This window comes from Haliotis rubra, unplaced genomic scaffold (assembly GCF_003918875.1).
Source record: "Haliotis rubra isolate DU_JTF1 unplaced genomic scaffold, ASM391887v1 Scf287, whole genome shotgun sequence".
Classification (NCBI taxonomy): domain Eukaryota; kingdom Metazoa; phylum Mollusca; class Gastropoda; order Lepetellida; family Haliotidae; genus Haliotis; species Haliotis rubra.
Window position 1 is genome coordinate 200286 of NW_025766954.1, and position 18693 is coordinate 218978.

At 41.2% G+C, this 18693-nt stretch overlaps 1 protein-coding gene across 1 annotated transcript in view; it reads right to left on the reverse strand.

Moving 5' to 3' along the window:
* Positions 1–407: 407 nt before the first annotated feature.
* LOC124281638 (solute carrier family 40 member 1-like) overlaps positions 408–18693 on the reverse strand; it is a 35336-nt gene continuing 17050 nt past the window's right edge. The window contains exons 3-10 of the mRNA XM_046717571.1: positions 18119–18278; positions 17478–17720; positions 15664–15879; positions 13854–14124; positions 13360–13690; positions 2811–3201; positions 1429–1932; positions 408–892 (exon numbers count right to left, since the gene is read on the reverse strand). Of these exons, the coding sequence (XP_046573527.1) occupies positions 588–892; positions 1429–1932; positions 2811–3201; positions 13360–13690; positions 13854–14124; positions 15664–15879; positions 17478–17720; positions 18119–18278 (2421 nt within the window). The 3' untranslated portion in view covers positions 408–587. The remainder of the gene's footprint in view (positions 893–1428; positions 1933–2810; positions 3202–13359; positions 13691–13853; positions 14125–15663; positions 15880–17477; positions 17721–18118; positions 18279–18693) is intronic.

The window sequence follows — 18693 nt, forward strand, 5'->3', positions numbered from 1 at the left end:
TTTAAGCAGTCGCTGCCACAAGTCTAAAGAACGCAAGAAACTGTAATAAGAATTACAATAAATGAGAATCAAGAACATTATTCGGATAATTTTGTCATTATTAAGTATTAAGTACCAGAAATGGGCTTCACACATTTTACCCATGTGGGGAATCAAACCCGAGTCTTTGGCGTGACGAGCAAACGCTTTAACCACTAGGCTACCCCTCCGGCCCTGGTGTAACAAAAAATAACGACATGAATACAATCAGTTGTTGGAATGTTTCTTTGAACGAGTTACTATAGTGACCGAAATAGCGCTGAATTTGCGTGCCATGACATTAAATAAAATATTTTCCATGTGCACTGGCCACACGACTAACGCTTCAACCACTAGGCTACCCTACCGCCCCTTAGCTTAAAATAATGAAACCATACACTTTATTTGCCCTTGACCTTGACCTACTATGGACAGGTCCCCATTATGAGTCAAAGTGTTATTCTTTGAGAAAGCAATGGGTTCAAGCAGGTGCTAATTCCCTGACATAAATACAGACTAAGTTGTAAAGCTGTGATCACTCTGTGGACCTAGGTAAATGTAAGGCAACTTTAAGCTGCAGCTGCCTGATTGGCCTCCTCTGTTGTGATGCATTTCTTGTGGAATGGTAGAAGATGACCTCGTGCCCGTCTGGAGTAAGACGCATAAAGCCCAAAGCCAAGACATATAAAAGCGAACGATACAATCACCAAGTAACCAAACACGGGCGGTTGTGGAAGAGCAACCACAAGAATGAACTTGAGCACATCCATGAACTTGTTGAGAGAGTTCTGAACGCCATTCACCTTCCCACGTTCATGTTCTTTCACCCGTTCCAAGAACAGTTGTGTGATCGTGAGATCTGCCACCCACAACCCTGAAACAGAGAATTGTAGAAGGTATTTTCAGTTTAATATTGAAACTAAAATAGTCAAAATGTGAAATCAGTGGAGGAGGGATAGTGTCTGGCAGGTCTGGGGTCCAACTGGGAAGACTATGCCATAGAACTTAAATTAACTTCCTGGGAATGATCATGTTCACAAAACAGACAGTGCAACACCTGCCATTAGTTGGAGAATGGGGTTGACCAGAGACAAGGAGGTGGAGGCTGAAGATGATTATTAGTTCATCTTGGAGCACGTAAACTCACACCCTCTGACAGTACTATGATCACAGCTGGTACAAACTGAGATGAATGCAATTCCAAACAAGAGCACAATGTGCGAAACCTATCTCCCGCCATGATATCGCTAAAACGGCAAAAGAAACCATCATATGATTCATAATTTGATGCTTATTTTCAGAAAGGAATAGGAACTTATCTTAGTGATACCATCATTATTCTAAATGTCATGTCTATATTGTAAAACACAGCATTTCAAATCCCAATAAGCATGAAATCATGGAACTTACCAAATCTAGCAGTGATAATCCCCGCCATGAGAAGGCCAATGGAGAGATAGGACTCTGGACCAGTGTCCTCCACACAGCCCGGAACACCAGGTGTCGTGCTGTTGCCAGGATTGACAGACATGGGCACAGCAGTCACCCCTGGGGTCTTCAGCCCTGCTGCAGCCGTCGAGGAATACGAGGAGTTGAAAGACACAGCAAGTGAAGATGCTGTGGCCAACGAGTTGTTGACTGACATTGCCCGTGTAGAGCAGGTGGTCTGATTGCTTGAAGGATGGTCCTCAAAGAAGTAATATGGGTTGAATGGGCTCCCTGGCATCCACACTGACATGACACACAACGTCAAACAGGTGATCTGCGCGGACAGGGCGAACAGTCCGGTCCTCTCCAGGCCTACACATCTCCGGAGTGCTGGGTAGGCCAGGGTGCCTATTATGCCTATTACAGCAGCACCTCCCATGAAGCCTCCAAGGACGGACTCGGATATTCCTTGAGAGTAGGCATAGCCTGCAATAAAAGAGAAAGTGAATGTTTGGTTTTGATCACAGCAAATTCAAACTATATCTCAACAACATCTGAATGTTTTCTTATGTCACGGCATTCCTCCATTATGTAGAGTGAGCGAGTTTAGTTAAATGCCACACTCAGCAATATTACAGCCATATGGCGGCTATCTGTAAATAATTGGGTCTGGACCAGACCATCCAGTGATCAACAGCATGAGCATCGATCTCCGCAATTGGGATTAGGTCGACACGTGTCAACCAAGTCAGCGAACCTGATTACCCAAACCCTTTAGTTGCCTCTAACGACAAGCATGGGTTACTGCAGACCACTTCTAACTCGGATCTTCACGAATCTCCATTATGTAGAAGTGTGGGAAGCAGAAGTTTACTCCATTTTGAATCTTACTAAATGCATGAGCTATCATTAACATACAACATAACTGAATCTCTCTGTGATATTTTCAACGAAATAACAAGTATCTCCTGCATGAAATATTTCCATTCATCCAGCTTTGTGGGCATATAATCATGCTAAAGTTTACCTTACAAACTAAAATCCAAAATTGATGGAGCCCCAAAAACTTGTTTACAAAGTGACATTTTGTTTGTTTGTTGTTTAACGCCACACTCCGCAATATTCCAGCGATGAAGTAATAATTGAGACTGGACCAGACAATCCAATGATTAACATAATGAGTATTGATCTACACAATTGGGATATGATTACACGTGCCAACTAATTGCAAGTCACCCCATCTTGATAGCTGCCTCTTACAACGAGCATGGGATTCTAATCCAGATCTGCATGGGTAACAAAGTGATAACATGTTCGTGCATTCCAACACTGTTCCTGGCACAACTTCTCGTAGATTGACCTACCTGTGGTGATATTATCGAAGCCGAGAACTGTCATGTACAGACAGGCCAATCCAAGTCCAGCCTTGGCCACATCATACATCATGTATGTTCGCCACCCTTTGTAGAGAACTACGAAACTTGAAAACATTTTCTGCAAACAATTTCCACAGCAGGACGGTGGTTCCTCTTTTTCTTCCTTAGTAACTTCTTCTGTTTCTTTTAACTTTTCACTGGTTTCAAGTTTTTCAGGCGATGCTGTTGGTTCGTCATCTTCAACAGCATCTGATATGTCATGTGCAGAGTTGTCTCCCCTAACAACAGGCGTCTGATCATCAGTGCCATCTACAGGCAGATCAGTATTTGCCTCATTCGCAACAGGAACTTCCTCTTCCGAGGAAACTGCTTTTTGCTTCTGGAAAGGACAAAATCATGGTCTCATCAGAATTATTGAAGCAATGTTTCTGAGAATGGATATATAACTTGTGAATCATAAGATTTCTGCAGGAAGCATCAGACATTTTCAATATTTCTAGACAGAATGTTACCTTCTTTATTTCAGTTCTGGTGACAAATACACTAAAAGTTCATAGCCTAAGTCGTTGATTTTTTTTCAATCTAACATGGATATACAACCAATACTCATCCCAAACTATCATTTGATTCATTCAGAACTTAGCTCAAGACCCATATTTTCAGACTATCTTATGATGTTTAATTTGTATGCGCTTTGAGCATGTGCTCAGTGTATGGAACTTCGCTATAGAAGAACACATTATCATCATCATCATCATCGTACGCAAAATCACTAGGTTCTAAGCATGTGCAGTCTTCGAAAATTCTTAGAAATCAAGTGGTGTGTGCCAGATATCTCCAGAGGTGATTTGTAAGAGGAGATAAAGGGTATGAGATGGTCATGCTCGGTCATTAGAGCTACAACGGTATACCACCAATATTTACCATCAATTAATTTTGGATTCAGTTGTTGTTTATTTCGGTTCAGTCCAGTATTATAAATTGACTGATAATACAACACACTTCATGATTTGTGAAATTCTTTAGGCTCAGCCAATAACAATCACTAGCAGTTTAGAATCACACACTGGAGGCAAACTGTTCACTGAATTATAACAATGGCAGGACATAAAACATTTGCAATTACAGTTAGTAATTTTCTGAAATAAAGATGTAAAATTGATATTTTATACTTATCCTGACTCATGCTTAATTGCTTGTCTTCTTCTTCTTGCGAACATAGTGGAACACTTGTATCTCCTATTGAAGCTCCCTTCAATGTAAAATCACTAATCACTACTCACCAAGAGTTGTCCCTCCTTCCGTTTTGGCGGGAACTGGCGCCACTGTTCTCACTCTCTCCTGAATATGAGCCCGACACTTGAATTTACAGGGAAATCCAAAGTGTCTTGTGGGGAGGTTGGGAGGGCTTACCTCATGAGTCAGGATAAGTATAAAATATCAATTTTACTCAGAAAATTACATGTTTTTCCTTATCCTGACTCATGCTTAATTGCTTGTAGAATCCGACGGAGAAGGTGGTGGGAAAAATCACTTTTGGATTTAATTAGTGAATTTTACGTCAAAATAAAAAAAACCTACGGGAACTTCATAATGGCACTGTACTGACTGAGTTTGGTTTTACGCCGCTTTTAGCAATATTCCAGCAACATCACGGCGGGGGACACCAGAAATGGGCTTCACACATTGTACCCATGTGGGGATTCGAACCCGGGTCTTCGGCGTGACGAGCCAACGCTTTGACCACTAGGCTACCCCACCGCCCTAATGGCACTGTAATTATGCTAAATTCTGCTGCTGTAAGCAAATGTGTTCTTTCAGCTGCCTTTTGATGGGGGGACCACAATAGTTAACTTTTGGTCCTATTTCTGTTAACATTTCAATGTGGATTTAGCGACTCCAAGGTGGAGAAGCGACCCAACTGTACTACTAGCCCCTGCGAAACTCAGTTCACGAAGAGTTCATGAAGTCTTCATCAACTTCAACCAAAATCTTCATGAACCTTCTTCATGAAGACACACTTCATGAAGACTTCATCAACTTCATGAAGTTAATTCTTCATGAAGACACACTTCATGAAGACTTCATCGACTTCATGAAGTTAATTCTTCATGAAGACACACTTCATGAAGACTTCATCAACTTCATGAAGTTAATTCTTCATGAAGACACACTTCATCAACTTCATGAAGTTATTTTACACTTCATGAAGTTATATTTTACTTCATGAAGTTTTTGTTCATGAACTAAGACTAATCTTATTCACTGTAAATTTCCAGAGTAAACTACATTGAATAGAAAATACAGACAAAATATTACAAGATACAATACTTTTATTCATGTTATATCAGTGGTTTTGTAAAGGTGAAGCATAAAAATATTTTCAACATATTTAAGAAAGTTTAAATTATCTGAATCTGATTTGTACAATTTTGCTTACATGCTTGATGTAGCTGTGGTCAGTTTGAGGGAATCTGACAAGATCGAGAGCTGGAGAGTGGGTGTTTGTATTCACTACTGGTTCAAAAAATGAATGAGGCTATGATAACACAGTTTCACAGATGGATTTTTCAGCATCAAAGACAAGAGTCAGAGGAGACAAACTTTTAAGCAATTTGAAGAAATGGGACACAGCCAAGTTGGCTTTCTGTATACAAGTTACGTTTAAACTGAAATATAATATATTTTAATAATTGCTAAAAGGGCACTGCTCGAGAACGCATTACTTTGTACGAAATCACAACAATTGCACGTAAAAGGGTATTATGACATATTTTTGTGGTGCTGTAAGGTTCTTAAAATTAGGCCAAACATTCAAAAATCTAAAGTTGGAAAACATCTACAGCAGAAACGTGTCTTAGATTGTGAGTAGTAGTGTTTCAAACAGACAAAACTTTACTTATCCGATAAGTAATCGCACGTAACTGCTGTAGATTTTACACACTTCCTAATTTGTAATGGATCTTTCACGTTATCTACACCAATATGTCTATGGGGCCTTTTAAAATGTTTAATATGCCAAACATGAATGTGTGGACAATATCAGGATGTTTATTTCTTTACGATGTCTCTGGGTCCAGTCTGAATATTAATTTATGCGTGCAGTCGAGACTCGCGTCAATTCTGAATTTTCGCAAAACCGATCGAACACTGATGTAAACAACTACTCGCTTAGTCCATGTAAAGTGTGAAAATGACTTAAAACGTTTTGTTTTGAAGCCAGTTTCCGACCACAGATGAGACATTCAAATTTGACATTGTGTATATGACGGTATTTCCCTTCTTTTCATGATGGAATCGGTAAATCTACCTCCCTTGAGTCGGGTGCATCCGCCATTTTAGAACGATGGCTGGTACCGGATGATCTCGTCGATCGTGATTTTTTTAAAGTATGTATTAAAAATATATATAAATGATACCATAAATCTTATGGAGCTTTTTAAAAACTGTATTGAGTCGTATTTGCTTCTTTAGATATGTTATTTATTTTGAAGAGACAAAAACACAACTCAACTGATTAACGTGTCTTGGCATTGGTTCAATTATGACATCGAAAGAAAGAGCACCTCTAATTGGCTGGAAGCGATTTTGGCGCTTTTCTAAAATCTGAACATGGCGGTACCGAACATGACTGCATCTATGGACGACACTGATCGTGTGAACTTCCAATGTTGTCTACTCTTTTGGTACGACGGAAAAATCTCTGACAATTTCTTCACCAACCAGGAAAGAAGTTTAGGCAAAGTTCTGTGTCAAACTACCGCGCCGTCGTTGTGGGAATCAAAGGTAAATGATCGAAGTTTAAGTTAAAAATATTTGCTTCTGTATTGAAAAATCGCGTGAGCCTGTCACATTTGTCAATATTTTGATAAAATCACATCTTCAGCTTGTATAATTCAGTCTTAAGACCCGAGAAGACTCGGGTTAGAACTGGCCTTCAGTAACCCATGCTTGTCGTAAGGGGCGACCTACGGGATCGGGTGGTCAGGCTCGCTGACATGGTTAACAGACAGCCGCCATATAGCTGCAATATTGCTGAGTGCGGTTCAAACCTCCAAGTTCTGTATTCCTGTGATGATACTTTTGTGATTGCTTGTATTTGTTGTTTTAAAATTGATGTGACAATACCAAAGATATAATTTCATTATCCGGGAAGAAATTCTTTGTGCATCCTTCGTCTAAAATAAATTATTTGATTTCAGCAAATTCTGTTCTTCAGAAATTGGGATTTAATGTCGATCTTTGTGGCAGTAAAAAGAAAGGTGTTTTGCATAAAAAGGGCCAAAAAGTTTTCAATATCAGGAATGTGATGTGCTTTGTGTTGTATTTATTAACATTGAAGTTCCCAATGATTAGTAAAATATACTAGCTCTATGACAAAATTAATTACTATGACTCTGTGTGACGAAAGTATCATCACAGGAGTTACTTGTTCCATTTCATTTACATGCATGAATTTAAACCATCAGATATTACTTATCTCATTGAATTGTTTTATCTACCAGATCCTGCGTCAACCTATGTGCCTTCAGGGGTTAAACATAAACAGTCAAAAACAGACTTGGACTCGACAGGAACCAAAGGTATTTATTTGTGTTCGAAAGGTATAATTTGTAGTGATGCACCAATGGATCAAATGATCAGATAATTTATCATTAGACAATCAAACTTTGATTATATATTTTAATAAATTCCAATCGATAATACTATACTGTTTTCAAGAATAACAAAGATTGGTGTACATGCAAGATTTGTAAATACCTCCAGGTAGGCCATAATACAGGAGGTCAAGGCTATTTTTAGCTTGCCAAGGGAGCCATCGTTTTCTTCTTTTGCAGGTAGTGGATAAAAATAATAGTTTTAGGGTGGATGCATATATTATTTAGACCCATGTTTAATAATATGTTGGAATATGCAAGCATTGATGAAGGTTTTGTAAAGGCATGTAGTATGTTATGAAGACATATTAAAAACAACTCCCAAGGTTGGAATTATCAATTAACCCCTTGCCTAACGTCCATGTCCACTGTTTTTTTTCTGTCGGGCAAGCAAATCTGTATATCACACTGTACCGGTGTCCATTTGACTTTTCAATGTTAATTTAGTTGTTTATTTAAACCATCACCAAGAAAACGGTCGGTATAGTGGAAAAATTATCAGGGCAAGTTACTTTACATGTGCCACTGTATCAGAGTACACTATCAATTTTAAAATTATTTCTACCCCTGAATTCCTGATAAATATATCACATTGAAATCGAAACAAGCTGAGCAGACTGTGAAGAAACTGTCTGCTTCCCCACCACATATAATCGCATCACGAAAACATTCTGTATTTATGAAAGGCTCAATTCTTATTGAATTCACGAACATGGTTGGAAATGTATACATTTATTGATATTTGTCACATTCACTCTTAGATCTATAGTCGTTCTATTCTGATTCTACATGGTAGTCGACACATAGATATTGAGGTCTACTTTCTCAATTTTCGCACATGCAAACAATTGGCAACATAAGTATCTAATCCATAAATATCTTGGACATCAATGTACAACTTCTAAATGCCACTGAAAGACATCATAAGTATCTATGTCGAAACGTTGCATGTAAGTATTAAAGAAGTTGTTAGCCATAAAATTATCCTTGTCCATTCTTTGAATATGAACTAGTTAATGCCAGTACTTCCACCCTTTATAATTTTGTTAGCATTGAAATTTCATGTGTTGCTTAAAGTTTTTTACCATATGTCTTGTTATCTTCTATGCTTCCAGGTGATCCTGCCATCTCTGGAGGTTAAAAAGGGCACGGCTGTCGTTTAGTTCAACAGAAGGTAGCCTTGAACACAAAAAAATTAAATTTTGTATTCTGCTTGAGCTGAAGAAGGCATTATAGTAATATTAAATGCACCAGGGATATCATTACCAGTATGTGCTGAAATTGGTTTTGAAATATTTCAAACACTTTTAATGTCACAAGTATTTTATGGCAACTTATGGATGTATAGCATATTTTGTATCCTTGTTATATATTGTATATTGATAATGGATAGACCATACAGAATGTGTTTAATTTGTAAAAGACATATCGAGGATGAGTATCTTTTTATTTGTATTTGTAGTGCCTAAGAAGAAATTAGAACCAAATATATACCTGAATAATACTTTGCCCATCCTATATATCACAAATTTGCAATATTGATGTGCAGAAACAATGAAACTTGTAACAGGTTGGGGGTGGGGAACGTGGTCGTCAGGATATATTTTATGTCCCATCCCAACCGTCAATTTTGAAAGTTATGTAAAAATGGATTAAAAGAAAATTCTAACAAATAAATAAAGTCAATGAATCTTTACTCACTGTTGTTGTTATTTATTTTATAGGTGACAATAACAATTCAAGGATAGGCAACTGCAAGAGTGAATTAAACTTTTGCTAGTTTACCGGCTTGTTCGTTAGATCTATTATTCCTGTAACTTCCAAATTTCCAATTTCACAAGAATAACTACTGTGCAGCAAAGGCAGAGCCAAGAATGCAGCACTGTAATTCAAATATAAAACTCTAATAATCCAAAATTTCCTAAAAATATCTCAGCCCCAAAACACTACAACTTATGTTGAGTCTGTTGTCTCTCTAACTGCTTTAGAAGGAGAGTATGCTATATGTGATGCCGTCATACTTCCGGGTAATGCATGTAGCAGAAGCCACCGAATACAAGAAGAATGCGATCTAACATCCAAATAAGATGTGACATTAAATTAAATGGATATAGTGTACCAATTACAACCTCCAGGAACACGCCTGCGTAAGTACTTTTTTAATATTCATTTATATTTTAGCAGATTTAATGTATAAACAATCTCTGAATCAACAACACATGTTTTGATGACGTAATCGCCTGGAGATCGCGTGACAATTCGAGCATATCTCTGGAGTGAATCATAACCATTAAATCTTACGACAAGATACATTTATATAAACTTGTAACTACAATATACAATGTTTTTACATACAATACATGTATGTTATAAGATGTAATCATGTCTTGAGAATGTCTTTCAGTGGCATTTCCCCCCCAAAAATAACGAGTCTACTATTCTTTTTTGGAAAGCCTGCTATCAAGTAACTTTTGTGTAATTAGCAGTTGTTGTGTATTGACAATTCAACTTTCAACTCTATTATTTAGCATGAATTTTCATCATTATGTAAATAACTCTTCAAACTCACTTATACAGTACTCTCCCTAGTGTACTGTGATGTCACTTGCATTGTGACGTCATAACTCAGTTATGACATCATAGTCCTAACTGTCAGATCACCTGATGAAGGGACCTGGAATGGTCTCGAAACGTTGTGAGAGAAATTACAAAGAAGTTTAATCCATAAAAATATCTTGGATGTCTTGAGAAGTTAATGAACATGATCTCATAACGTGATAAAAATGCAAAGTCCTCGATCATGTATAGAACAGTGATGTGGGCCTAAGACCACCCCACATCAGAAATAAACTTGACTTCAATAAGAATTAAATATTATTCTACTAAATTATACCCTGTCTTTTTATCTTAAGAGAGCATGGGGTTTAGATGTGAAATTCTGTGTCTTGTGTTGCAGAAAAAAGTTGCATTCGTGAACTCTTCAGGAAGTCTTCATGAAATCTTCGTTAACTCTTCATGTCTTCATGAAGTCTTCATGAACTCTTCAAGAAGTCTTCGTGAACTCTTCAGGAAGTCTTCAGGAAATCTTCGTTAACTCTTCAAGAAGTCTTCGTGAACTCTTCAGGAGGTCTTCATGAACTCTTCGTTAACTCTTCATGAACTCTTCGTGAAGTCTTCATGAAGTGTTCATGAACTCTTCGTGAAGGAACTTCATGAAGTCTTCATGAAGGAACTTCATGAAGTCTTCATGAAGTAAATGTCTCATTTAATGTTCATGAAGAATTCATGAAGTTTTCATGAAGAAACTTCATGAAGAATTCATGATCTTTTCGAAGGGGCGTAAACTTACAAGTACTGGGTTTATCACTTATGCTAGTCTTGAAACGTGCATTGATACTGAAGCAAAACTCTGCTGAGTGTAGGCTTGATAAGTCATGTGATAACACAGCGAGACTACGTCTCATCTTCTGTGGGGAACTGTCAACTGTTGTGCGACAACCAGAGGGCCGAAATGGTGAATGCCTGAGACGTCCTCGGTGGCGATATCTCTCAAGTAGTGGTTTGCAAACACCATGTCCGATTTCCAGAAACAGCCCTCCATGATCGTGTTAAGCGAGCAGTTCCCATGTAGAGTGAGTGTTGACGCCAGTGCTCTAATTTCGTGAGGGTTAGAGGCTCTTGGAGGATCGAGTCCTGCAGCCTTGTAGGCTCGTAGTATGACAGTTCTTATCCAGATTGATATCGTAGTGTCGGGAGACTTCCGTCTGTGTCGCTGTTGATATCGGGACGAAAAGTCGTTTAAACTTGCGTCTCCTCATTCTGGATCGATGTAGATAAACTTTCAATGCTCTCACTGGGCACAAGGATAAGTCAAGCGTATCATGGTCCGAGTATGGAGGATAGTGCTGGGACGTGGAATTGTCTGTCCGGTTAACCTGGCAGTTGATTCTTAGCGATAAAATCCCATCGCAGTCCCATGTGCACTGTGTTTTGATTTTCATCAAATTGCGTTCTCTCGTAATCTAGAGCATGAATTTCCGACATCCTGGCTGCTGTTGCTAGGGCTAGCAGGAACAGCGTTTTCTGTGTCAAGAATTCAAAGGATGTCGTCTCCAGTGGTTCTTAAACGTCACTTGTGAGATGTTTGAGAACAATATTGAGGTCCCATGCCGGAGCGCGAAATCTCTGTTTTTGGTCCTCCAATCTGTAAGAGCGTAACAAGGCCAGTAACTCTGGTACTTTGGTTAGCTTTGCACCCGTCCTCATAGTTATCACTGAGCTCAATGCCGCTAGGTATGCTGAGAGTGTAGACCCTTTCAGACGTTCCGTTTGTCGTAGGTGACAAAGATAGTCTGCCACTTGAGGATGTGTTGCATTTCTAGCTGTAAATCCCTTTTTAGCAGCATAGGTCTCAAAACTGCGCCACTTGTCGTCGTACAAGTTGCGTGTAGAATTGCGTAAAGCAAGCGTGACTGCTTTTCGCCTGGCTGGCTGAGTAACCTCTCTTGTTTAAACACGCCTTGATACAGTCCATACGTGTAGTTGGAATGCCCTTGGGTTGCCGTGCGCTTGTTTTGTGTGAGGATGTACTAGTAGATTCGACCACTCTGGTAGTTGCAGTATTGGAGGTCCGAGTTCTTGTATGAGAATGGGGAACCATATTCTCGCTGGCCAGTAAAGCGACCAAAATCAGTTGGAGGTTCCTTGTCTGGCTGATTTTCTGTAAAACCTTTGGTATAAAGCTGGCGGGCGGAACGCGTGCACGCCGTTGAGGCCTTCCCAAGATATGCTGAGAGCGTCCGTTGCCCACGCTCGTGGGTCTGAGACTGGAGAGACGAATGTTGTTAGCTGATTGTTGAAGCGTGTGGCGAATATGTCTATTAACAGAGCTCCTATTTCCTTGATGATCTGTGTGAAGATCTCTGGATAGAGCATCCATTCCGTCGGCGATGGTAGAGTTGGACGGGATAGTGCGTCTGCTAGGACATTCTTGGCTCCTGGAATGTGACATGCTCTTACGTGGATGTTCAGATCGTCGATTAGGTCGAACAGTTGAAAGCACAGATCTAGTAGGTTCAATGATCTTGTTGAGCCTTGCTTGTTTATGTAAAATGCCACTGTCGAGTTCTCTGTGTGTACCATGATATGCGCATTCTGTAGAATGGTGCTCCAATGGAGAATGGCGTTAAATGCTGCTTTCATCTCCAGCATGTTGATGTGCAGACGTTTCTCTTCGTGATTCCATATCCCGGATGCCACATGGTTGTCGAGATGTGCTCCCCAACCTTGGAGTGACGCGTCTACGTATAGATGGGTCTTGAACTCCGGCTCTGCTAAATAGATGCCTTCGCAAACATTCGACCTCCGGGTACACCATAGTAGATGAGGTCTGAGATAATTCGGTAGACCGAAGGGTTGTAGGTCGTCGAGATGAGCGTTGATGAGGACCTGTAACGGGCGTAGCTGTAGTCTGCCTCTGGCTGTCATGTCTTGTGCGGACGTGAGGAGACCCAACAGACTCTGCCACTGTCGTAGTGGCCACGGAGAGAGTAAGGCTTGAGGGATGGTCTGTTGAATCTTGAGCCATCGGTCCTCTGGCACGATGATACGGTTGTGCGTCGTGAGAAATCTGATGCCTAGAAACTGTAGGTCCTGCGTAGGTTCTAGGTCCGACTTGAGTAGATTCACTAACCATCCTAGCTGAGTTAGTAGATTGAAAGAACATTCTTCTGGTCATAGTTTCTACTTGAGCCAGCTTGCGGTCCTCAATCTTGTAAGACTTGGCCTTGGTATCGCTGATTACTTTAAAGTTCTCGTCTATTTCCTGAGCTTTAAGGAAGGGATCCATGTTATGGGAGGAGAACTTCCTGGCATTGAACTGTCGTAAGTGTTGGCGCCTGGGCTTTAGTGGCTGTCTTGAAAGCTGCGTCCAGGTTCTGTGGAACCGCTGCGATGGGGTCGATCGGGGTCAGAGTGAGCGTGTCGACATCATCATCTGTCATAAGATAGGTGTGAGCCGGATTATCTTCTTTAGATGGTGAAGCCAAGTCCAATCCATTAGCCATCCAGTAACGTATTTCAGAGTCCGAAAATATGATGCCGCCATCATCCTCAGTAACAGGAGTGCTGAGAAAGGGACCTTGATACTCTTCCGACGGTGAACGAGGTGGAGTCCTCTGTGGTAATCTGGGTGGCGATCTACGTGGAGACCTGCGCGGAGACTTGTTGGGCGAACGTCATGGTGACCTGCGTGGAGATCGACGTGGTGAATGGCCCGCCGAACTGTGCCTGTAGGGTGACCTGCGCGGGAACCTGCGCGGAGATGAGCGACTGTTGGTTCGTGAAGGTCCTGGTGAATCCCTCGACAATCTACGGGACGAAGATGTCTTTGATACTGTAGTTGACGTCCTTGAGAAGGTTCATCTGAGTCCGAAGGCCTTCGCGAAGGCTGGTTGTCCGAGCCAGAGTCCGGGGATGAGTGATTCCTCCTTCGCGAACGCATTCGCGAACATTGATCATCCGAGTCCTCCGCAGGTGAAGATCGTGTAGCCTTTCGCGAACGCCTTCGCGAACGCTGATCGTCCGAGTCCTCCGCAGGGGCAGGCTGAGTCGGCCTTCGCGCAGGCTGGTCCGGTAGTGTAGTTCTGCTGGCAGAAGTCACGTTGATGGCAGGCCCCTCAGAGATGATGTCTGCGTTGGAGCCTTCGCGAAGGCTCGGGCCCTGGGTTGGTTGTCTCTTTTCCAGGCCGTAACGCTCCTCCATCATCTCCATGATCTGCTGGGAGAACTGCTGCATAAAGTCGCCCAGGAAGGTCTGCGGTGGTACCAGCGCTGCCCTTTCTGCGTTGATGGCGACAGGGCCCACGGGACGATCATCTGTTGTCAGCGTTGATACATCAGGTTGAGATTGGATCTGCGCTGAAGTCACCGTAGCTGAGACCTGTCGTTTCTTGTGATGAACCTCTGGGATGATGATCGACTGATCATCATACAGGCCCTGTTCTGCGACGGGAACACTCTCGGCCGAGAAAGTTCTAGTAGTCTGCGCTGACTTCCCCTTGGTGGTGGGCGCTGCCCTGGGGGGTGCGAAGTCTGCGCTGGGTGGTTGACGACCTCCGAGTCTTGGACTGCGACGACGGGATGACTGGAGATGCAGGTCTCTTCTTGGAGGTGGCGGACTTCGTCCCACGCCTCTCCTCCGAGGGAAACTCCAGCGGAACACCAGACGGTAGGGGGTCGTCCGACAGCAGTTGACTGGTGAGGGACTCAGCTGACTTATCCATGACTGGATCAATCCTGCGCGACCTATCTGCATCACGTCTCAGGAAGCAAAGTAAATATTTATTAAATTCACAAGTTGATAAATGCTTGCAATAATTGCAGCGTGAGCTGAAAGAACATGGTACTGTGCAACTAGGGCATATTAGGTGCGGGTCAGCAGCAGAGAAACGTAACTTACATACGGAACAGATTTTCATGAACGTAAACTACTGAACAAACACGGAATACACCGTGAATAAACAGTGGTAAATACGAATAAATATCAAAACATATTGATGAACGATACTAGCTAAACCTCTATAAAGAACTTATAGAGGTAACTAACTAAATAATCAAAGGATATAGTGCGTAAGGAGACACAGGCTCTCACAACCTGCTCACTGGGCGAAGAAGGAGAGAGTGAAGCATGTGGGGGAACAGTGGCGCCAGTTCCCGCCAAAACGGAAGGAGGGACAACTCTTGGTGAGTAGTGATTAGTGATTTTACATTGAAGGGAGCTTCAATAGGAGATACAAGTGTTCCACTATGTTCGCAAGAAGAAGAAGACAAGCAATTAAGCATGAGTCAGGAGAAGGAAAAACATGTAATTTTCTGAGTAAAATTGATATTTTATACTTATCCTGACTCATGAGGTAAGCCCTCCCAACCTCCCCACAAGACACTTTGGATTTCCCTGTAATTTCAAGTGTCGGGCTCATATTCAGGAGAGAGTGAAGCATGTAGGGGAACAGTGGCGCCAGTTCCCGCCAAAACGGAAGGAGGGACAACTCTTGGTGAGTAGTGATTAGTGATTTTACATTGAAGGGAGCTTCAATAGGAGATACAAGTGTTCCACTATGTTCGCAAGAAGAAGAAGACAAGCAATTAAGCATGAGTCAGGATAAGGAAAAATTGGGACTTACTGTCACTTTTCGTCCAGTATTTCTTCTTGCGCAGAGACGGCACCGTGTTGTAGACCTTCCATATAAGGTAGTACTCCAGGAACACTGTTACGACATTCCAGCCTCCGATGAACACGGCACCAATCCTCATCTCCGTGAAAAACATTATCTGGCCGGTTGCAATTGGAGCCAAAATCTTTGTTGCAAGGTCAATTCTTCTCAATGTAGCAGTCATTGCTATGAATGAAGAAAGCATATATACTTCCCATTAAAAGTTTAGATTCACTAGAGTAAATATAAGAATATATAGTGTATATAAACATGACATATAGTGAGTGCTTTAAGTGAGTCTAAACTTTTGATGGGTAGTATAGATTAAATACACAATCTTGGACAATAAGTTTGAAATAATTAGGATTAATAGATCATGGGTATCAAGTAGAGTTATGTCTGTTGCATGATGTAGACTTTTCTTAGTGGTCCACCATTTGATATTCTGTGCTAAAAGCACTGGAATTCAGAGCCTTCTGTGGAGGTGTCCTCAAATCTTCATGTAGAGAAGCATCTCAAAAGAGCAAACAATCTCACATTAATGAGACTGTTGTTCCAAGAGACTGAGGAACATGTGTTAGATAATTCCTTAACACTGACAAACACAGCTGAACTTGATACAGCCAAGGGACATAATTCATGAAATGATTCCAAACTATAGTTTGGCATGAAATGCATGTGGACCGTTTTTTTGTAAATATCTCTTCATCCAATGATTCAATCAATCTCAAACTGTGCAAGTGGATGTTTTGTCAGACAACCTAATCACATTGTAAATCACCGATTTTATACATTGGTATTAAAGAATCTGTCTATGTAACTGTCAACAAAATAAACAGCAGAATGCAGACTACTTGCAGAGGGAGGGAGCCAATGACCTGTAACAGCGGTAGTGTTGGGTCATAAAGGTCAACGATTCGTCCATGTAGGTCAGCTATGCACGTGTCAGGCATGAAGAGGTGTTCATGTCTAGCAAATAGCCGGCGAATGACATCTCTGATGACCCTGATGTCAAAAGAATCTAACTTTGGATGCCTACCTTTTTGTTCAAGGTTTTGTTTATTGGTTGTTGGTTTATTTTTTCACAATTTTTAGCACGATGTTCTTTTTCATGCCAAGAGCAAAAGTTGTACGTTTCATGTAATCCGACACCTTATAAATCGGTTTGCTACGTTTGCTCTCTTTGAAAAAAAATTCAACACATTTCTAATTAAACGTTTAGCATCATCTGAATAAGCTTTCATGATGACAGCTTGAAGTCGTCAATGTGATTGATCCAAACGGTCTATCACTGTGCAGTGCACAGGTAACTATCATGAACTGCACGTGCATTTACCTTTATGACCCAACACTGCCGCTGTTACAGGTCATTGGCTCCCTCCCTCTGCAAGTAGTCTGCGTTCTGCTGTTTATTTTGTTGACAGTTACATAGACAGATTCTTTAATACCAATGCATAAAATCGGTGATTTACAATGTGATTAGGTTGTCTGACAAAACATCCACTTGCACAGTTTGAGATTGATTGGATCATTGGATGAAGAGATATTTACAAAAAAAACGGGTCCACATGCATTTCATGCCAAACTATAATCAATGCATAAATCTCAGAGTTATTGCTTGTGTAGTGGTCATAGAATTTGTGAGTCCTGGGCTGGTATTCGAACCATGGACCTTCTGATCTGAAGTTTTGCACCTTGTCCACATGACCAAAGAGGTTAACCCTGTCATCAAGCTAAAGATGTCAGCAATGGGATGACTCCACGCTCTACGTCTGTCTACGTACTTGCTAGCATGTCTTTATCCTTGCCACAGATCTCAACTACCCAGTCTTTCTCCACGGCGATCATCCGAGCAACACTGGACAGGTTGGCCAAGATGGCCAGGATGATGATGACCGCTGACACCAGCTTCTGCAGCCACCCGTCCCACATGGTGATAAAGTCCTCGTGGTAGGTGAGGTTGACGTACACGCCCCCCGCACACAGAGCCACAAACAGATTCTGCAGCACCAGGGACAGCTGCGCAGCTGGAATAGACACACAGATGGATTAATGCCACTTGGAACAATATTTTTTCGCTTGATGTGAAGGATATGATTATCCACTGGCTGGGATGATAAGAAGGTTTGTGTTTTGAACATGTATCATTTACCCAGGATGAACCTTATTTTGAGTCGTGGTATATTTTCTACCTAGGGTGAACCTCACATTTGAGTCGTGGTGTGTTGTCTATGTAGGGTGTACCCAAGGATGGCAACAGGAAAATCTATTTTCAGCTAAAACTTAATATTGTGTCATCGAATGGGAGCTCAGCATGATCAATATACAATGAAATTGGCAAAATCTGTGGATGAGCGGAAAATTGCCATTCGTGTGAAAGTCACCTTTGAGTCGTGACGTGATGTCTACCTAGGGAGAACCTCACCTTTGAGCCGTGGTGTGTTGTCTACCCAGTCTCCTATCAGGGCCCCCAGAAAGAGAACAGAAAGTCCTGAAGCCAGCCCATACGATGCGGTCAGCTGAAGGGATTCTGGTGAAATCTTGATCAGGAACAGACCAACGCCAAAGGCCCACATACGATCTCCCTAAAACAATGCCAGCCAATTGTATTTAACTAAGGATTTTATTTTCAGTTTGCAGACCATAATATATAACATACTGACATGCCTGAAACAATCATGATGCATACAAAGCCTGCAAACAAACTCTGTAAACAAATGCCTGCATACAACTTCCTAGAAATTATGCTTGCATATGATCTCCCTGAAATAATGCCATCATCAGATCTTCCTAAATTAATGCTTGTATACAATGTATACAATGCCCGTATACAATGCCTGTTTACAATGTCCCTGATACAATGCCTGTAATCAATGTCCCTGATACAATATCCCTGATACAATGCCTGCATACAATGTCCCTGATACAATGCCCATATATGATGTCCCTGATACAATGCAGTATACAATGTCCCTGATACAATGCCCATATACAATATCC